Below are 13,339 nucleotides of genomic sequence, written 5' to 3' on the forward strand. Positions count from 1 at the left end.
ATCACAAGTGATCCTGTACGAATACATGGCTCAATGTTCATAGTCCCCTTTCACCTCAGTTTTGTTCACACATGGAATGCGGCGGGCGGGTGTAACTGAGAGGCACTGAGCGACTAGGAGCATCTATTCAAGCAGCCCGTGTGGCAGTGCTCAGAATGGAGAGAAGGGGAGGAAAATGGGGAAGAGTAGTGGAGTACTTGATGTAGGGGTCATTCGGTAACCCGCAGCAAGTAATTATTGCCTCTAGATGTCCGGGAAAGACGGAAAGCCTGGTTTCCTTTCTCTTTCACGCCCCCGCCCTCTTCTTCCCGGGATGCCCATAAGCCACAAATCACTTAACAGAAAGATGCGTGGGCAAGGAACAATTGGGGTGGGCTAGTGACTTTGGGGAACATATTTACAAAGGGGGGGTGGACCCCGGGAGCGCATTTGTTTCCGGGGGCGAGGAAATAGAACCACAAGGAAGGCGGACGGGCAACCTTGAGGGTCTCCCTGGCTAAGCCAAGGAGAGGGGGAGTGGAGAAGGGGGAAGGGATGGGGCGCTACTCCTTGTGCGGGAAGAGAGAGGTGGGCTTCGGATGCACGGAAGACACCCCCTCCCCGATCGAGGCCAGACGCAGGAAGCCCCATTCCGCCCCTCGCGGGGGCTGCCCAGCCGTGCACGCCCCTGTCCCTCCCTCACCGGTTAATGCGGTGCGCGAAGGCCCTTCGCTCCGGAGCCGCCATGCTGCCTTATCCTATGCTGGCGCGGCTGCGCCCGGCGCTCCTCCGACTCCGGGGGTTTCCCGAGGGCGGGCACGACGCGCCCCGCTGCCTTCGGCGTCTTCGGGGGCGCCGACAGCCCCGAGGAGCGCGCAGCTGAGCGGAGCTGCCTGAGCCGCCGGCGGGCACCGAGCGGGAGGCGGGACGAGGCGGGGGTCGGTCAGCGCGACGCCGCGGCCGGGACCAACGCGACCCCTGCCGGCGGCAAGGAGGCAGCCGCGCGCGCTCAGGCTCCGTCAGAACCAGTTACGCGCGTCCCCCGGCCCGGCCCGGCCCGGCGCACCCGCGCGCGCACCCTGCCCGTGCTTTTTCTTTTCCTTTCCCCATCGTGCCCGTGCAGAGGGATCCTTTGTCAGAGGCAGACGCCCTCGAAAGATCGTTTCCCTGAGCGAGTGAGGAAATCGGTGGCGACGCAGAGAAGTATCCGGGGCTTTCGCCCCAGAATAACCTGTACTGACTTTCTGCCAGCCACGCAGCTGGGGCTGCACCACGTCCAGGGCCCCTCAGCCCACTGGGCCCCCAAATGACCCCCCAGAGAGTGGCAGGTGAATGAGCAGTGGCAAACCGGGCCAGCGCGAGCTGCATGCTGGCGGCTGATACTGCTCCCCCGCAGCACCCGTTATTCTTATTTTAAAAAAAATAATAATTAGGGCGCAATCCTACGCATGTTTAGACAAAAAAAACACCTTGCTGTCTGGGGAATGCTGGGGGATGTGGGACTTTTTTCTGCCTAAACATGCATAGGATTGTGCCCTTGGCTGGCTAGGCGTGTACATGGTTACAGATGCTCATTTCGTAAAAAAAAATATATTGGCCTTTTCTACAACAAAGTGGTGCTTATTCCCAAGGAAACGTGTATAGCATCGGGGCAGCAGAAGCAAACTCCATTTTATTCCTGTAGTCATCATGGTACTGGGATTTGAGTTTTAAAATTAGTTTTTAAAAACTATCGGGTCTAGTGAAACAGATCCCAGGCAGACTGAACAGCTCCAAGGCGGATCTCTCAGAAATGTGTGAATGGGTAACAACCTGAGGGTATAAATAAAGTTGAGAACAATGGGTGTTGGGACAAAGGATCTGAACTTCACATAAACATTGATAGAGCTGACCTAGATTTGAGTACACAGGAAAGATCTTGGGTCATAATGGAAAGCCCACTAAAACATCAAACCTAGGAGGAAGTGGACATTACAAGGAGAACAGAAGAGGCCGTGCATGACCTGGACCAGTGTTTAGATACAGTGGTGGGCTGGATGAGGGCCAAGAAGCTGAAACTGAATCCCAGTAAGATGGAGGCACTGTGGGTAAGTGCTTCCAAGGACCAGGAATCAGGGAGTTCTGGATGGGATTGCACTCCTCCTGAAAGAACAGGTATGTAAATTGGGGGTGCTCCTAAATTCTTCATTGTCATTAGAAGTCCAAGGGACTTGTGTGGGATGAAGTGCTTTTTACCAACTTTGACTAGTACATCAACTGTGCCCGTTCCTGAACAAGGATAGCTTAACCATTGTGATCCAGGCACTGGTAAGCTTGAGACTAGACTACTGTAATGTTCTCTATGTGGGGCTGCCCTTGAGGCTGGTTCGGAAGATGCAGGTAATGCAGAATGCTGCAGGAAGGCTGTTGAATGGAGTGCCATGTGTACATAACACCTGTTGCTACTGAGCCAGGTTTAAGGTATTATTATTGACATATAAAGCCCTAAACAACTTGGGGCCAGGTTACCTGAAAGATCATCTCCCCCTATATAGACCCATTAGACCAGTACAATCTTCAGGGGTGGCCTCCCTGTCTGTGCAACACCCTGCAGGGTCCCATCTGGCAGCAACATGGCAACAGGACTTCTCCGTGGTGGCACCCTCCCTCTGGAATGACCTTCCCACTGTGATACATTGGGGACCCACAATCATGTGCTTTCAATGATTATTAAACAGTATTTGTTCACCCTGGCTTTTTCCCAACCGTTAACTTGTCTAAATATTGTTGTGCTTTTATACTGATGTATTGTTTTATCATTTGTTATAAACCACCTCAGGATTTTTTAAATGGGAAACTCTGTATAAATACCTTACAATAAACACATGGATACACGGGGATCCCCTTGTAAGGGAAATACAGGCAAAGCACTTGCAGGGAAGAATCAGTGGGCAGGAGAGTCTTCCCATACCTGTCGATTCTCCCCATCAAATGCCCCACCCAATCTATATTTGATTGCATTTCTCCACTACCATGTGGACGCAAAAACCAGAAATAAGTCCAGCTAAGGAAAATGTCCAGGAATTGTGCATGTCCAAGGGAGAATCAGTAGGCACAAAGAGAATTATGAATTCATTCTATCCATCTGCAGATTCTCTCATATAAATACCCCCTACAACAGGCATGGAGGCAACATTTGCCTGCATGTGTCCCCTCCTTGAAAGGTCTCAAGGAAAGGCTGGACAGGAGGCTTCTTCGGATGATCTGTATACACATATTTTGCACTGACAAGAAAGGGCCCCAGTGCCTCCTAATCAAGCAATATCGAAATTGCTAGCCCTGCCTTTCAGCTCTCACTCTCTCTTTATAGTCTGTCTATTGTCAAAATTAAAGAAAGCTTTTACCCCTCAGAGTTCTTTACTTTAGTTAAAAGCAGTATCTGGATCAGGGCCCCAAGGATGGTGCAGGAGGTTAACCCTTTCCCCCTGCACAATTTCCCTGACATAAATTCCCCCTTCACAAAATTCTGACCCATTAGCCATGGAAGGAGAAAAAGACAAGTACATTATAGTTAGCTGTCTTTTTGCCCTCTGGCTAATGGCAGCTTTTAGTGGTGGGGGAGTTCCATTCAGGAACAATACAGGAGGAAAGGGTTAACTCTCCCAGAACCATGTCTCTGATCCAAATCCCCCACTCCACACACAGCTGCTTTTAACAAAAGGGAGTGGGAATGTCCAGTCATGGATCCCACATCACTTCTAGTTTGACCCTGTGTTGCTGCAAATACTTTAGAGAATGTGATTCCAGGAATGCTATTTTGGTTTTCAGGGAAGGGTGAAGTTTCAGATCAAAGTTCAAAGGTTTGCTCGTTCATATAGTCAAGATTAACTTGTTAAAGAAGTAGAAGAATATTTTAAAGCAGTTGTTGTGCTCACTTTTTATACCTCATAATACCTATACAGCAAGGTCAGCCATATAGTATAATTACCCACTATTGCTTTATGTAAGCAAAGAGTTTTGCACATTTGGTATGCATACACAGGACAGTGATGCACTGAATTGTTTACAACAACAGTTACTTAAGCAGGGCCAGCCCAACCATTAGACAGAGTGAGGCCATTGCCGGAAGTGTGGCAGAGGACAATGGCAGCGGCACTCCTGGATGTTCCTCCTGAGTCCCCCTGGTTATTCCCTTCTGTTGGAGGACCAAGCTGTGCATGCTACATGGCCTGTCCTGCACCCCCTAAGCTGCCCCACTAGTGGAGGAAGCTAGTGCAGGAAGCTGTCCTGACACTGTGGAGGAAGATTCAACTGCCAGACTGGTTGGCTTCTGTGTGTGGAAATGGGGGATGGACAAGCACTACCAGGCTTTTTCGTGGGGCAGTAAATGTCTTGGACCAGCCCAGGACTCAAGAGTAAAACTAGTGAACTAGCCACAGTGATAGATACTACCAATAAATAATCACATGAGATTTGAAACGCGCGTGTGTGTGTGTGTGTGTGTGTGTGTGAAGTGCTCAACACATTGATTTCACATATATGCTGGACATGTTCCCAAATAACCACTCTTTGGCAGAGTATTATTCATTTAAAGATCATAACATTTCAACGACCATTAGACATTTTTAGAATTGTTATTTATTGCAATATATAAGAGAAGAACAAATATACAGGCCTTTTAACAGATGGCATATTTCTGGGGAAGGAAGGACAAACCAGCTGTAGAAATGTGATTTACTAAAGTATGGTTAACATGACGGGCAGCCACCTGAATTTCTTTGTGATTGTGTAGCTTTTATTCCTTGGGTATATAACTGAAACAATGTGGATCAAACATTTTCAACAATTTTTCCTAACTTAGATTTCCTTCTAATATTTCTTTCTTTCGCTGTCAGTCTGTCCACCCATCCCTCCCTCCCCTACTTAGTTTTTTTTTCTCAACAGTCTCTAGCAATGGATGCAGCTGGATTTACAGGTTTTAGAATATTGTTGTTGTTGTTCAGTCATTAAGTTGTGTCCGACTCTTCGTGACCCCATGGACCATAGCACGCCAGGCCTTCCTGTCCTCCGCTCTCTCCCAGAGTGTGCTTAAGTCCATATTCATTGCATCGGTGATGCTATCTAGCCATCTTGTCCTCTGCCATCCCCTTCTCCTTTTGCCTTCAATCTTTCCCAGCATCAGGGTCTTTTCCAGTGACTTTTCTCTTCGCATTAGGTGGCCAAAATATTTGAGCTTCAGCTTCAGTATCTGTCCTTCCAATGAGCCGTCAGTGTTGATTTCCTTTAGAATATAGGGTTTATTTTATTTAAAATAAAAAATGCTAAATGCTTAATTTTAAAATTAAAATTAATTTTAAATTACTTTTATTCAAATTAAAATAAATAAATTAAATTAATGGCTGGCTGAATTGGCTACATTTCAAATGTCTGTGAATCTTCATGACGGCTTTTTTTTTTAATCATGCATCTAAAGTAAAATTGCATATCAAATGTAAGTCTTAAATATATGTTATCAAAATAGAAATATGTGTTTTAAAACTCCTTAGACTAGAATTGTGAGGCTTAAAATAAAATAAAGCATAGTATGAGTTCAATTGTCATATTTCTGTTATTTAAAAAAATTGAAAGAGTAGAAAGACAACTACCCACTCAAACCGTACTCAGCCTTGGAGGATGTAGATGTATTTATTTAGTTCCGACATTTATGCCCCACCTTTCAAAATCAAAAAATCTAAATAAATAATAAACCAATACACCACAAGAAGAGAAGGAACTCCCCTCTCCAGAACAGAGATCCAGAGTATTGCCTCAAAGAACTCCCCAACAGAACATCCTGAGAGTAATAGACAACCACAACATTGTCTTTTCAGTCTCAGAGATATAAAAAAGCCATTATTCTAATCAAGTCACCAAGGACATCTTAGTTTGATTAACACCCCCCCACATACACACTGACTATGTCACCCAGGCTTGTACAATGGAGGGTTCCAGCAGGACCAAGACAGTGGTTAAGCTTGCATTTCTGGGTGCTTCCAGGCAGACAGCTCCTAGTGGACCAATCAAAAGACATTGTGGAGCTTTTTTTATTCCATCTTTCCCTCTTTAAACAGATATTTTTGTGGAAAGAAAAAGCATGGAAGAAGCAGAGGGACAAACATGGGAGGATTACAAATGGACAACGATGTTTGAACCTTCCGTACAATTAAAAGCGTCTTCTGGAAGCACTCTTTGTTAAGCAGAAAGAAGACAGAGAACTCTGTTGATACTCCTACATGTTTGTTTTTTAATCTTCCTTAGAAAGCAATCCCTTGTGTGAATGCCCTACAAGTATTTGGGACTCAGTTTTGAACTTCCCCCACAGCCTTGGTGGGCTGGTAGCAGTTTCTACCCTAAAGGGAGCATCCTTTAGATCACCACACCCAGAGCACAGATGTACAGTGGAGAAATTGGAACTAATCCTCTCATAACATGTTAGCAGCTTATTTGCACACCTGTGTGGATGGGGAGGGGGGCAAGGTGCCTCACACCTATCACATTATCTGTAGATGTAATAAGAGTAGTAATGGTCAGAATTTCCAAAATTAGCTAAGAGGTTTAGGTTCCCAGCAGCTCCAATGTGGGTATCCAAGCTATTCAGGTACAATTTCAGGTCGACAATTGCTTTGTAGCTCTCTGGCTCTGGCAAGAAGGGGGTTAAAGAACTGCCTCATCTCCAGGGACCTCTGTGCATTCTCCTCCCTCTTTCCAGGCAAGGGAGTTGAGGAGCAAGGAGGAGAGAGAGACAAAGTCTCAGAACCACCAGGTGCAGGGCAGGGAGAGAAAGTACAACTCTAGAGAGCAGTTAGGGATGCTTGGCAAGTAGCTGACCGCACCCTGGAAACCAGAAACACAGAAGGTGCTAGAGACACGCAGACACATTTCAGAGCGGAAATCCTGAAAAAGGTAAGTAGGGGCCTTTTGCATAGAATGGCTGTATCACCTGGATGTATCGAATAGAGTGCAAAGTACTGCATCCTGTTGAAAGATGTGCTGGGCCAGATCAAGGGTGACCTGGCACGAAGAAAGGCAGTGAGGCTCCTGTATCTTTCATAGATGTATGCAAAGAGAAAATTCAGCAGGTACAGCTTATCATGCAGGGGTGAACAAAACCATACCTGCTTCTACGCAACAATTCAAAGTGCAGTAGACACTCTGCCCGGTGTTGCATCTCATCACCTTAATCTGATTGCTAGTTGACATGGACAATTGTCATACTGGAGTTTATTCTCTTCCCCTAGCTAAGGATGGGGCCCCATCAGAAACTGGGTAATAAAGTTAAGGCTGTCCCTGTCCAGCCCTCAGCAGAAGAGGACTCAACAGTAGACTGACATGTCCTATGCCTGTGTGCCTTGACTAGGGATGGGCGAACATGCAACGTTCGAGCTTGCTGAGGTTCTCTGAATTCTTCCCTGAAGCTTGTTTTATTTCATTTGCATTCCCAAATCCAACCATTTTCCCCCCAATCAGGAAAAATGCACATTTGCATGAAAATGCACATGGAGATGGGATTTGTGCACTTGCACATATGCACACTTTTGAACACAAACGCAAGTTCACAAAATGGTAAACATTTGCCAAGAATTGAACTCCTGCATGTGCTTGCATTTGGGGTTGTGAATGGGACTTTTTATTTATTTATTTATTTATTTATTTATTTATTTATTTATTACATTTATATCCCACCTTTTTTCCTCCTCAAGGAACCCAAGGTGGTGTACATAATCCTCCTCTCCATTTTAGCCTCACAACAACAACCCTGTGAGGTAGGTTGGGCTGAGAGTCTGTGACTGGCCCAAAGTCACCCAGTGAGCCTCCATGGCTGAGTGGGGACAAGAACCCCGATCTCCCAGCTCCCAGTCCAACACTCTAGCCACTACACCACAGTGGCTCTGGATTGTGAACAGGAACTAAATTCTCATATGTCCCTGGCCTTGATACACAGGGGTGCAACTGGGGTGGGACCTTAGGGCCAAACTCCAGGGCCCCACAACTCGGGGCGGGGGATGACGATCCAGAGAGCAGCAGGTGATGGGGGCAGCAGCAAGCAGGCCTGGCTGCAGCACCTCGGCCACGATGGGTCTGCTGAGGCCTGCCAGGCTGCTACTCTTGCCACAGCGTCCTTTCTACTTATTTCTAAAAACATTTTATAGTCAGGGGGTGGCCAATGGTTACAGATTGGCCACCCCCTGTACAATGGTTACAGATTGTCATTGTTTTTTCTTTGAAAATATATTAGCCTTTCCTACAACAAAATGGTGCTTATTTACAAGTAATTGTGTTTAGCATCAAGGCAGAAGAAGCACCTTTCCAGGTGTGATGTCTCCCCACGCCCCCCCCCGACCCCCGGCACTGTGTTTGCTCTCAGCAACTCTAGATTCTTTCTGCTGATTCAGCAAACCATGCAAGCTGGGAAGAGTTTATATTAGGTTCATGAGGATTGCATCCTGGAACATTTTCTCAATTCCAATGGGAAATAGGAAACAGTATAAAAGACAGGAGTGTTTCTGAGCATGTACAAAATGACCACAAAGTATCCACAACTAGCTCCTAAACATCTGTGTAAACATTTAGGTGACTTTCAGGCAGGCCTAAGCCCCAGAACCTAGAAGAAGAAGAAGAAGAAGAAGAAGAAGAAGAAGAAGAAGAAGAAGAAGAAGAAGAAGAAGAAGAAAATAGGAATATCTCCAAAGAAATGCCCTGTTTTGTTCCACTTCAAAATACTCCCCCCGCCACTCCATTAGTGGTGATAGAAGGCACATCCACAGAAGAAGCAGAACTTGATAAAAACATATGAACCCAAACACACCCAAAGTTTACCAGGCAGAAATTCGGTGCATTGTCAGGTGGCTAAGTTATATGTGGATTAACTCTTTGTCTGCTTATGGAGAAACATGATAGAAATATACAAAATTATGTGTGGTGTGAGAAAGTTGATAGAGATGCACTTTTCTTCCTCTTTCATAATACTAGAACTAGGGAGCATCCCATGAAGCTGATTGGCAGGAGACTGAGGACAGGTAAAAGGAAGTGCATAGTTAAACTATGGAATTCACTACCACAAGATGTAGTGATGGCCACCAATTTGGATAGCTTTAAAGGGGGATTGGACAAATTCCTGGAGGAGAAGACTGTATCAATGGCTACTACTCCTGATGGTTATAGGCTACCTACACTATCAGAGGAAGTATGCCAATGTACACCAGTTGGTGGGGAACATGAGCATGAGAGTGCTGTTGCACTCATGTCCTACTCGTGGGTTTGCCACAGGCAGCTGGTTGGCCACTGCATGAACAGAATGCTGGACTAGATGGGCCCTCGGTCTGATTCAACATGGCTCTTCTTGTTCTTCATAATTTGCTGTTTGCATATTAGTATTGCCATTGTGGTTTATATCATGTTTGTTCCTATTGCTCAGGACTCAGTTCGTTTAGTTGGTCAGCGATATTTTTTTCAGTTTGCAATGGGAGTGGTTAAATTAATTTGTGGGAGCTCACAGCTGTTGGAGCTGTTGCGGCTCTGATAAGAAGGAGAACAATATGGTTTAGATAAAAACTCCTTAGTGATTTCAGAAGATAGAGTATAACATCTACTCACTAGTGACTTTGATATGAAAGCAGAGGAAGGAAAAACTTTTATATTAAACTGGCTTTGGAAAGTTTTTACTGGGGGCTATGCTAAAGAATAATTAGGAAGTGCTGAGAAGGTAAATGTTGTAGTTTGGGAAATGAGGTAGTAGATATATTTATGACTCAGATCAGTGATTAGGACAGGCACTTATAACAAGCATCTGAAGGAAATTGTTTTACCTTATTTGTTTTAAAGTTTTGCAAGAGCCAAAGCCTGTTGGTGAATATTTCTTGTTTTAATGTATTGTTGGATTCTCCCCCCGCCCCGCCCCGCCCCCACACCATTTTTGGAAGTGCTGACCTCTATTTGTTATTATTTTTTACAGGTTTGTTATGTTTAGTCTTGTGACCTTAGGCACTGATTAAGACTTTTGTGTTGAAATGCATTTTACTTATTTTGTAATATATTTTAACCAACCTGGTCTCTTAGGATTTTTATTGGCTGTGTCATTCTACATACTTATTAGTTTATTTAATAAAGAATTGTGTATGGAGAGGAAGAGTAGAAAGAAAGTGTGTTTGGGGTCAATGTGTGAGAGGGAAAGAAAAAACAGCTTCAAAAGCCTTCCTTAGGCATTTGGCACATGTGTAAACTCTACACTTGAGAAGGGAGAACAGGAATGAGTGTGCTAGCTCTGCCCTCAGTCACCATTTTTGTGGCCCTCTACATGTGCTCCTCTGTCCATGGAAGCTGTCCCTATGACTTGAAATCCTAGAAAATCTGGGCTCTAAATCACAGAGAGAGCCTCTGCAGATGGAGGAGTCTCTTCTCTGCACACAGTCACCCTTCCAGGTGTAGAGAGTGAAAAAATGGTGATGGAGGGGGGAGAAGCAGCTAATATGTTTTTCGTGGCTTCTTGTATTTGTGTGTAGAGATTATACATATGAAGAACACCTGAAGAGGGGTATGTTTAGGTTTAAAACTTGTCAGAGTACAAGAAGAACAAGGGTGCAAGGGAGAGTTGGCCCTTTCCCCAAAGAGATGGGAGCAGACATGAGTCCTTTCTGTTAAATTTTAGAGTTACTCTTTAAGCAAAACTTGGTTAATGTTTTTTTGCCACAATTTTCAGTCAATGATTGTGCTGCCCTGTCAGCCTTTCTAGTTTTTGACTATTGCCAGTGCTCTAGATGCCAAGCTAACAAAAGTTATGCTTGGCATCCAGAGCATTGGCAATAGCGTATGTGTGTACATACATAATATTCGCAGAGCCCAGTTGCCACCAAGGGAACCGGGGTATATTCTCCCTAGGACTGGCCTTTCCCACATACAATCAGCCCTGCCCCTAAGAGCTCCATTCTGTTCTGTTTGCATATGCTAATATTGTTATACACATTTGAAACGCCCATTATTTCACTGATACAGCTAGGTAATTTTAGGCCCCATACTTAATGGCCTGATGGGGCTCCCGTTTAGACAGGCATGTGCATTACTTCAGCATAATTAACGTTTATCTTCTCCATGCTACTCATCATTCCACATTTTACAACTGCTTGTGCATTCCTGATGTGTTACAGCAAAAAACAAACAAAAGACAGTTTGCAACCCTGATATAGACAGACAGACAGACAGACACTGGGCATTTGCGGTCCTGCATTTTAAACTTAACTTAAATCATGGTACCATCATGACTGCAGGAATAAACACATTTCTTGGAAATTAACACCATTTCCTTGTAGAAAAGGATAACACATTTCAAAAGTAAAAAATAATAAAATGAGCCCCTATAACCTCTATGAGCCTCTATGTACATGCTTGGCCAGCCACCCCCTCATTTTAAATTGTTCTTAAAAATAAGAAAGAAGGAAGGATGCTGTGGCAACCAGCATCAGCCCCAATGGGCCCTGGCATACCTATGCCAGCCCAGATGCTGAGGCCAAGGCCTGTTTGTTGCTGTCCCCTCCCATCATCTGCCCTGTTTGATCATTCAGTGTGGAGTCTGTGGGGCCCCAGACTTTGGCATCAGGGTCCAGCCCAACTGTACCACTGCATTGCCTATCCCCAACTATAAAGGAGGAGGGGGCAAGGGGAGGAGCCAGATGACTAAAACAAAAAACAGTTGGAACGGAAATTGATTTCGTTGTTCCCCCATGCCCCTTTGTCCCTCTCCCATTGACCCACCCACGCGAAGTTTTAAGTGATGGGAAACAAAATGTGACAGTGCACTTCACATGCCCGCCTTTCCGTGTGGTAGAGAGCACCATGCACAGGCCTGAGAAAACAGTCTTGGGGCACAGGAGGCTATTACATAGTTAAAGCGCAGCCAGCTTCTCAGCCTGGTTAGTGCTTGGATGGGAGATTGCATAGGAGCATTTATGAACACTTTGTGTCAGCAAAACAGAGCCTGGTGCCCTCTAGATGTGCTGGACTGCAACACCCAACTTGGCTAGGGTGATGGGGTTGTGGTCCAATGCATATGGAGGGTACCAGTTTGGGGAAGGTTAGCATACAAGTATTCCTGGGATGGAGCCCACTTCATCAGATTAATACAGCCATTTTGATAGTATCCAAACCGGCCCCTAGGCTCAGGGAGTGTCAGGCCTAAGCCCTGGATCATCATGCTCCTGTGGAATGTATTTATTTGTCCCAGGGAAAGGAATGTATTGGGTCATATGCAGAGTGCCGTTCCTCGTCATGGAGCTATTCCATGTAACCCTCATATATAATATTTATTCCCCCAATCCAGTGTGAGTTACATTGTATCTGCCAAGAGCTGATCTGCAGTTCCCCCAGCCAGCAGAGGTTTTGTGGATCGGTGTCAGGAGGCGCCCTAGCAGCCTCTCTCAGTACACTCCAATAGCCAACTCAAGACACAGAAGAAAGGATTCTTTTCAAGGCTTTAATCCTTTTACAACTAATGACTCTTTCAGATGCTAATCACCAGTGACTAAGCAAGGAACAGCAGAGTAGCCTATGCTCCGAGTAGGCAGTTGATCCCCGTTTGAAGGAGAATCACTTGAAGACCCTGAACTTATGGGCTAGGGAGAGATCCTCCCTCTTTCCCTTGGGTCCATGGGAGGCGGCCATTGCTTGCGCGCCTAATGGGCGCTACGCCTCCTTTCCACGCCCTCCATCGCTCGTCGCTCCCTGCGTCTGCGTCGAGCATCTAGCAAGCCTCGTTCCCGCACTTTCTCACTGCTGGGATCACTATCTATGTCAGGAATGCCAGCAGGAGGAATCTCTGCCAGCTGCTGTGCCTGTGAGGGATGAGCTGCCTCCTCTCCCATTAATTGCTGATCCTCCTCAGTTGAGTTGGAATAGAGTACTCAGAAGCAGTTGAGTAGCAGGCCAAGGAGCCTGAGTTGGAATAGAGCAATTAAGGGCTTCCTGCCAGAGGGCCCGGAAGACAGAACAACATGTTACAGGAGACACAGGGCTGCCACTCAAAACAGCATCCCGTTTCATGTTCTCTACCCTGCCCATAACATGTAATATCATCACTCCATGTTGTGATATCATTTATCCACCCATGAGAGCTAATGATGTGGGGCACAGAACATGCGACATTATGGCATGGGGAACCTGTGATAAACTACTACTCCCATCATCCCTCACAAGTGGCCAGGGGCCATTGGGAACTGGAGCCCAACAATATCTGCAGGCCCATCCCTGAGGTGAATGATCCTACATTGTATGGGTAGGGAGAATTTTATTTATCAAGACAATGTATATCCCACCTTCCTATTTTAATGCGTATTTTAAAAACCCTACTACCAAG

The 13,339-nt window shown here is 45.7% G+C and overlaps 1 protein-coding gene across 1 annotated transcript in view; it reads right to left on the minus strand.

The window, feature by feature from the left end:
- DOCK6 (dedicator of cytokinesis 6) overlaps positions 1-968 on the minus strand; it is a 140,218-nt gene extending 139,250 nt beyond the window's left edge. Inside the window, exon 1 of the mRNA XM_084835640.1 lies at positions 683-968. Within this exon, the coding sequence (XP_084691766.1) occupies positions 683-726 (44 nt within the window). The 5' untranslated portion in view covers positions 727-968. The remainder of the gene's footprint in view (positions 1-682) is intronic.
- Between the last annotated feature and the right edge of the window lie 12,371 nt (positions 969-13,339).

Source organism: Heloderma suspectum, chromosome 2 (assembly GCF_057233095.1).
Source record: "Heloderma suspectum isolate Gila_16-S chromosome 2, 16-S_ref, whole genome shotgun sequence".
NCBI classification, from domain to species: domain Eukaryota; kingdom Metazoa; phylum Chordata; class Lepidosauria; order Squamata; family Helodermatidae; genus Heloderma; species Heloderma suspectum.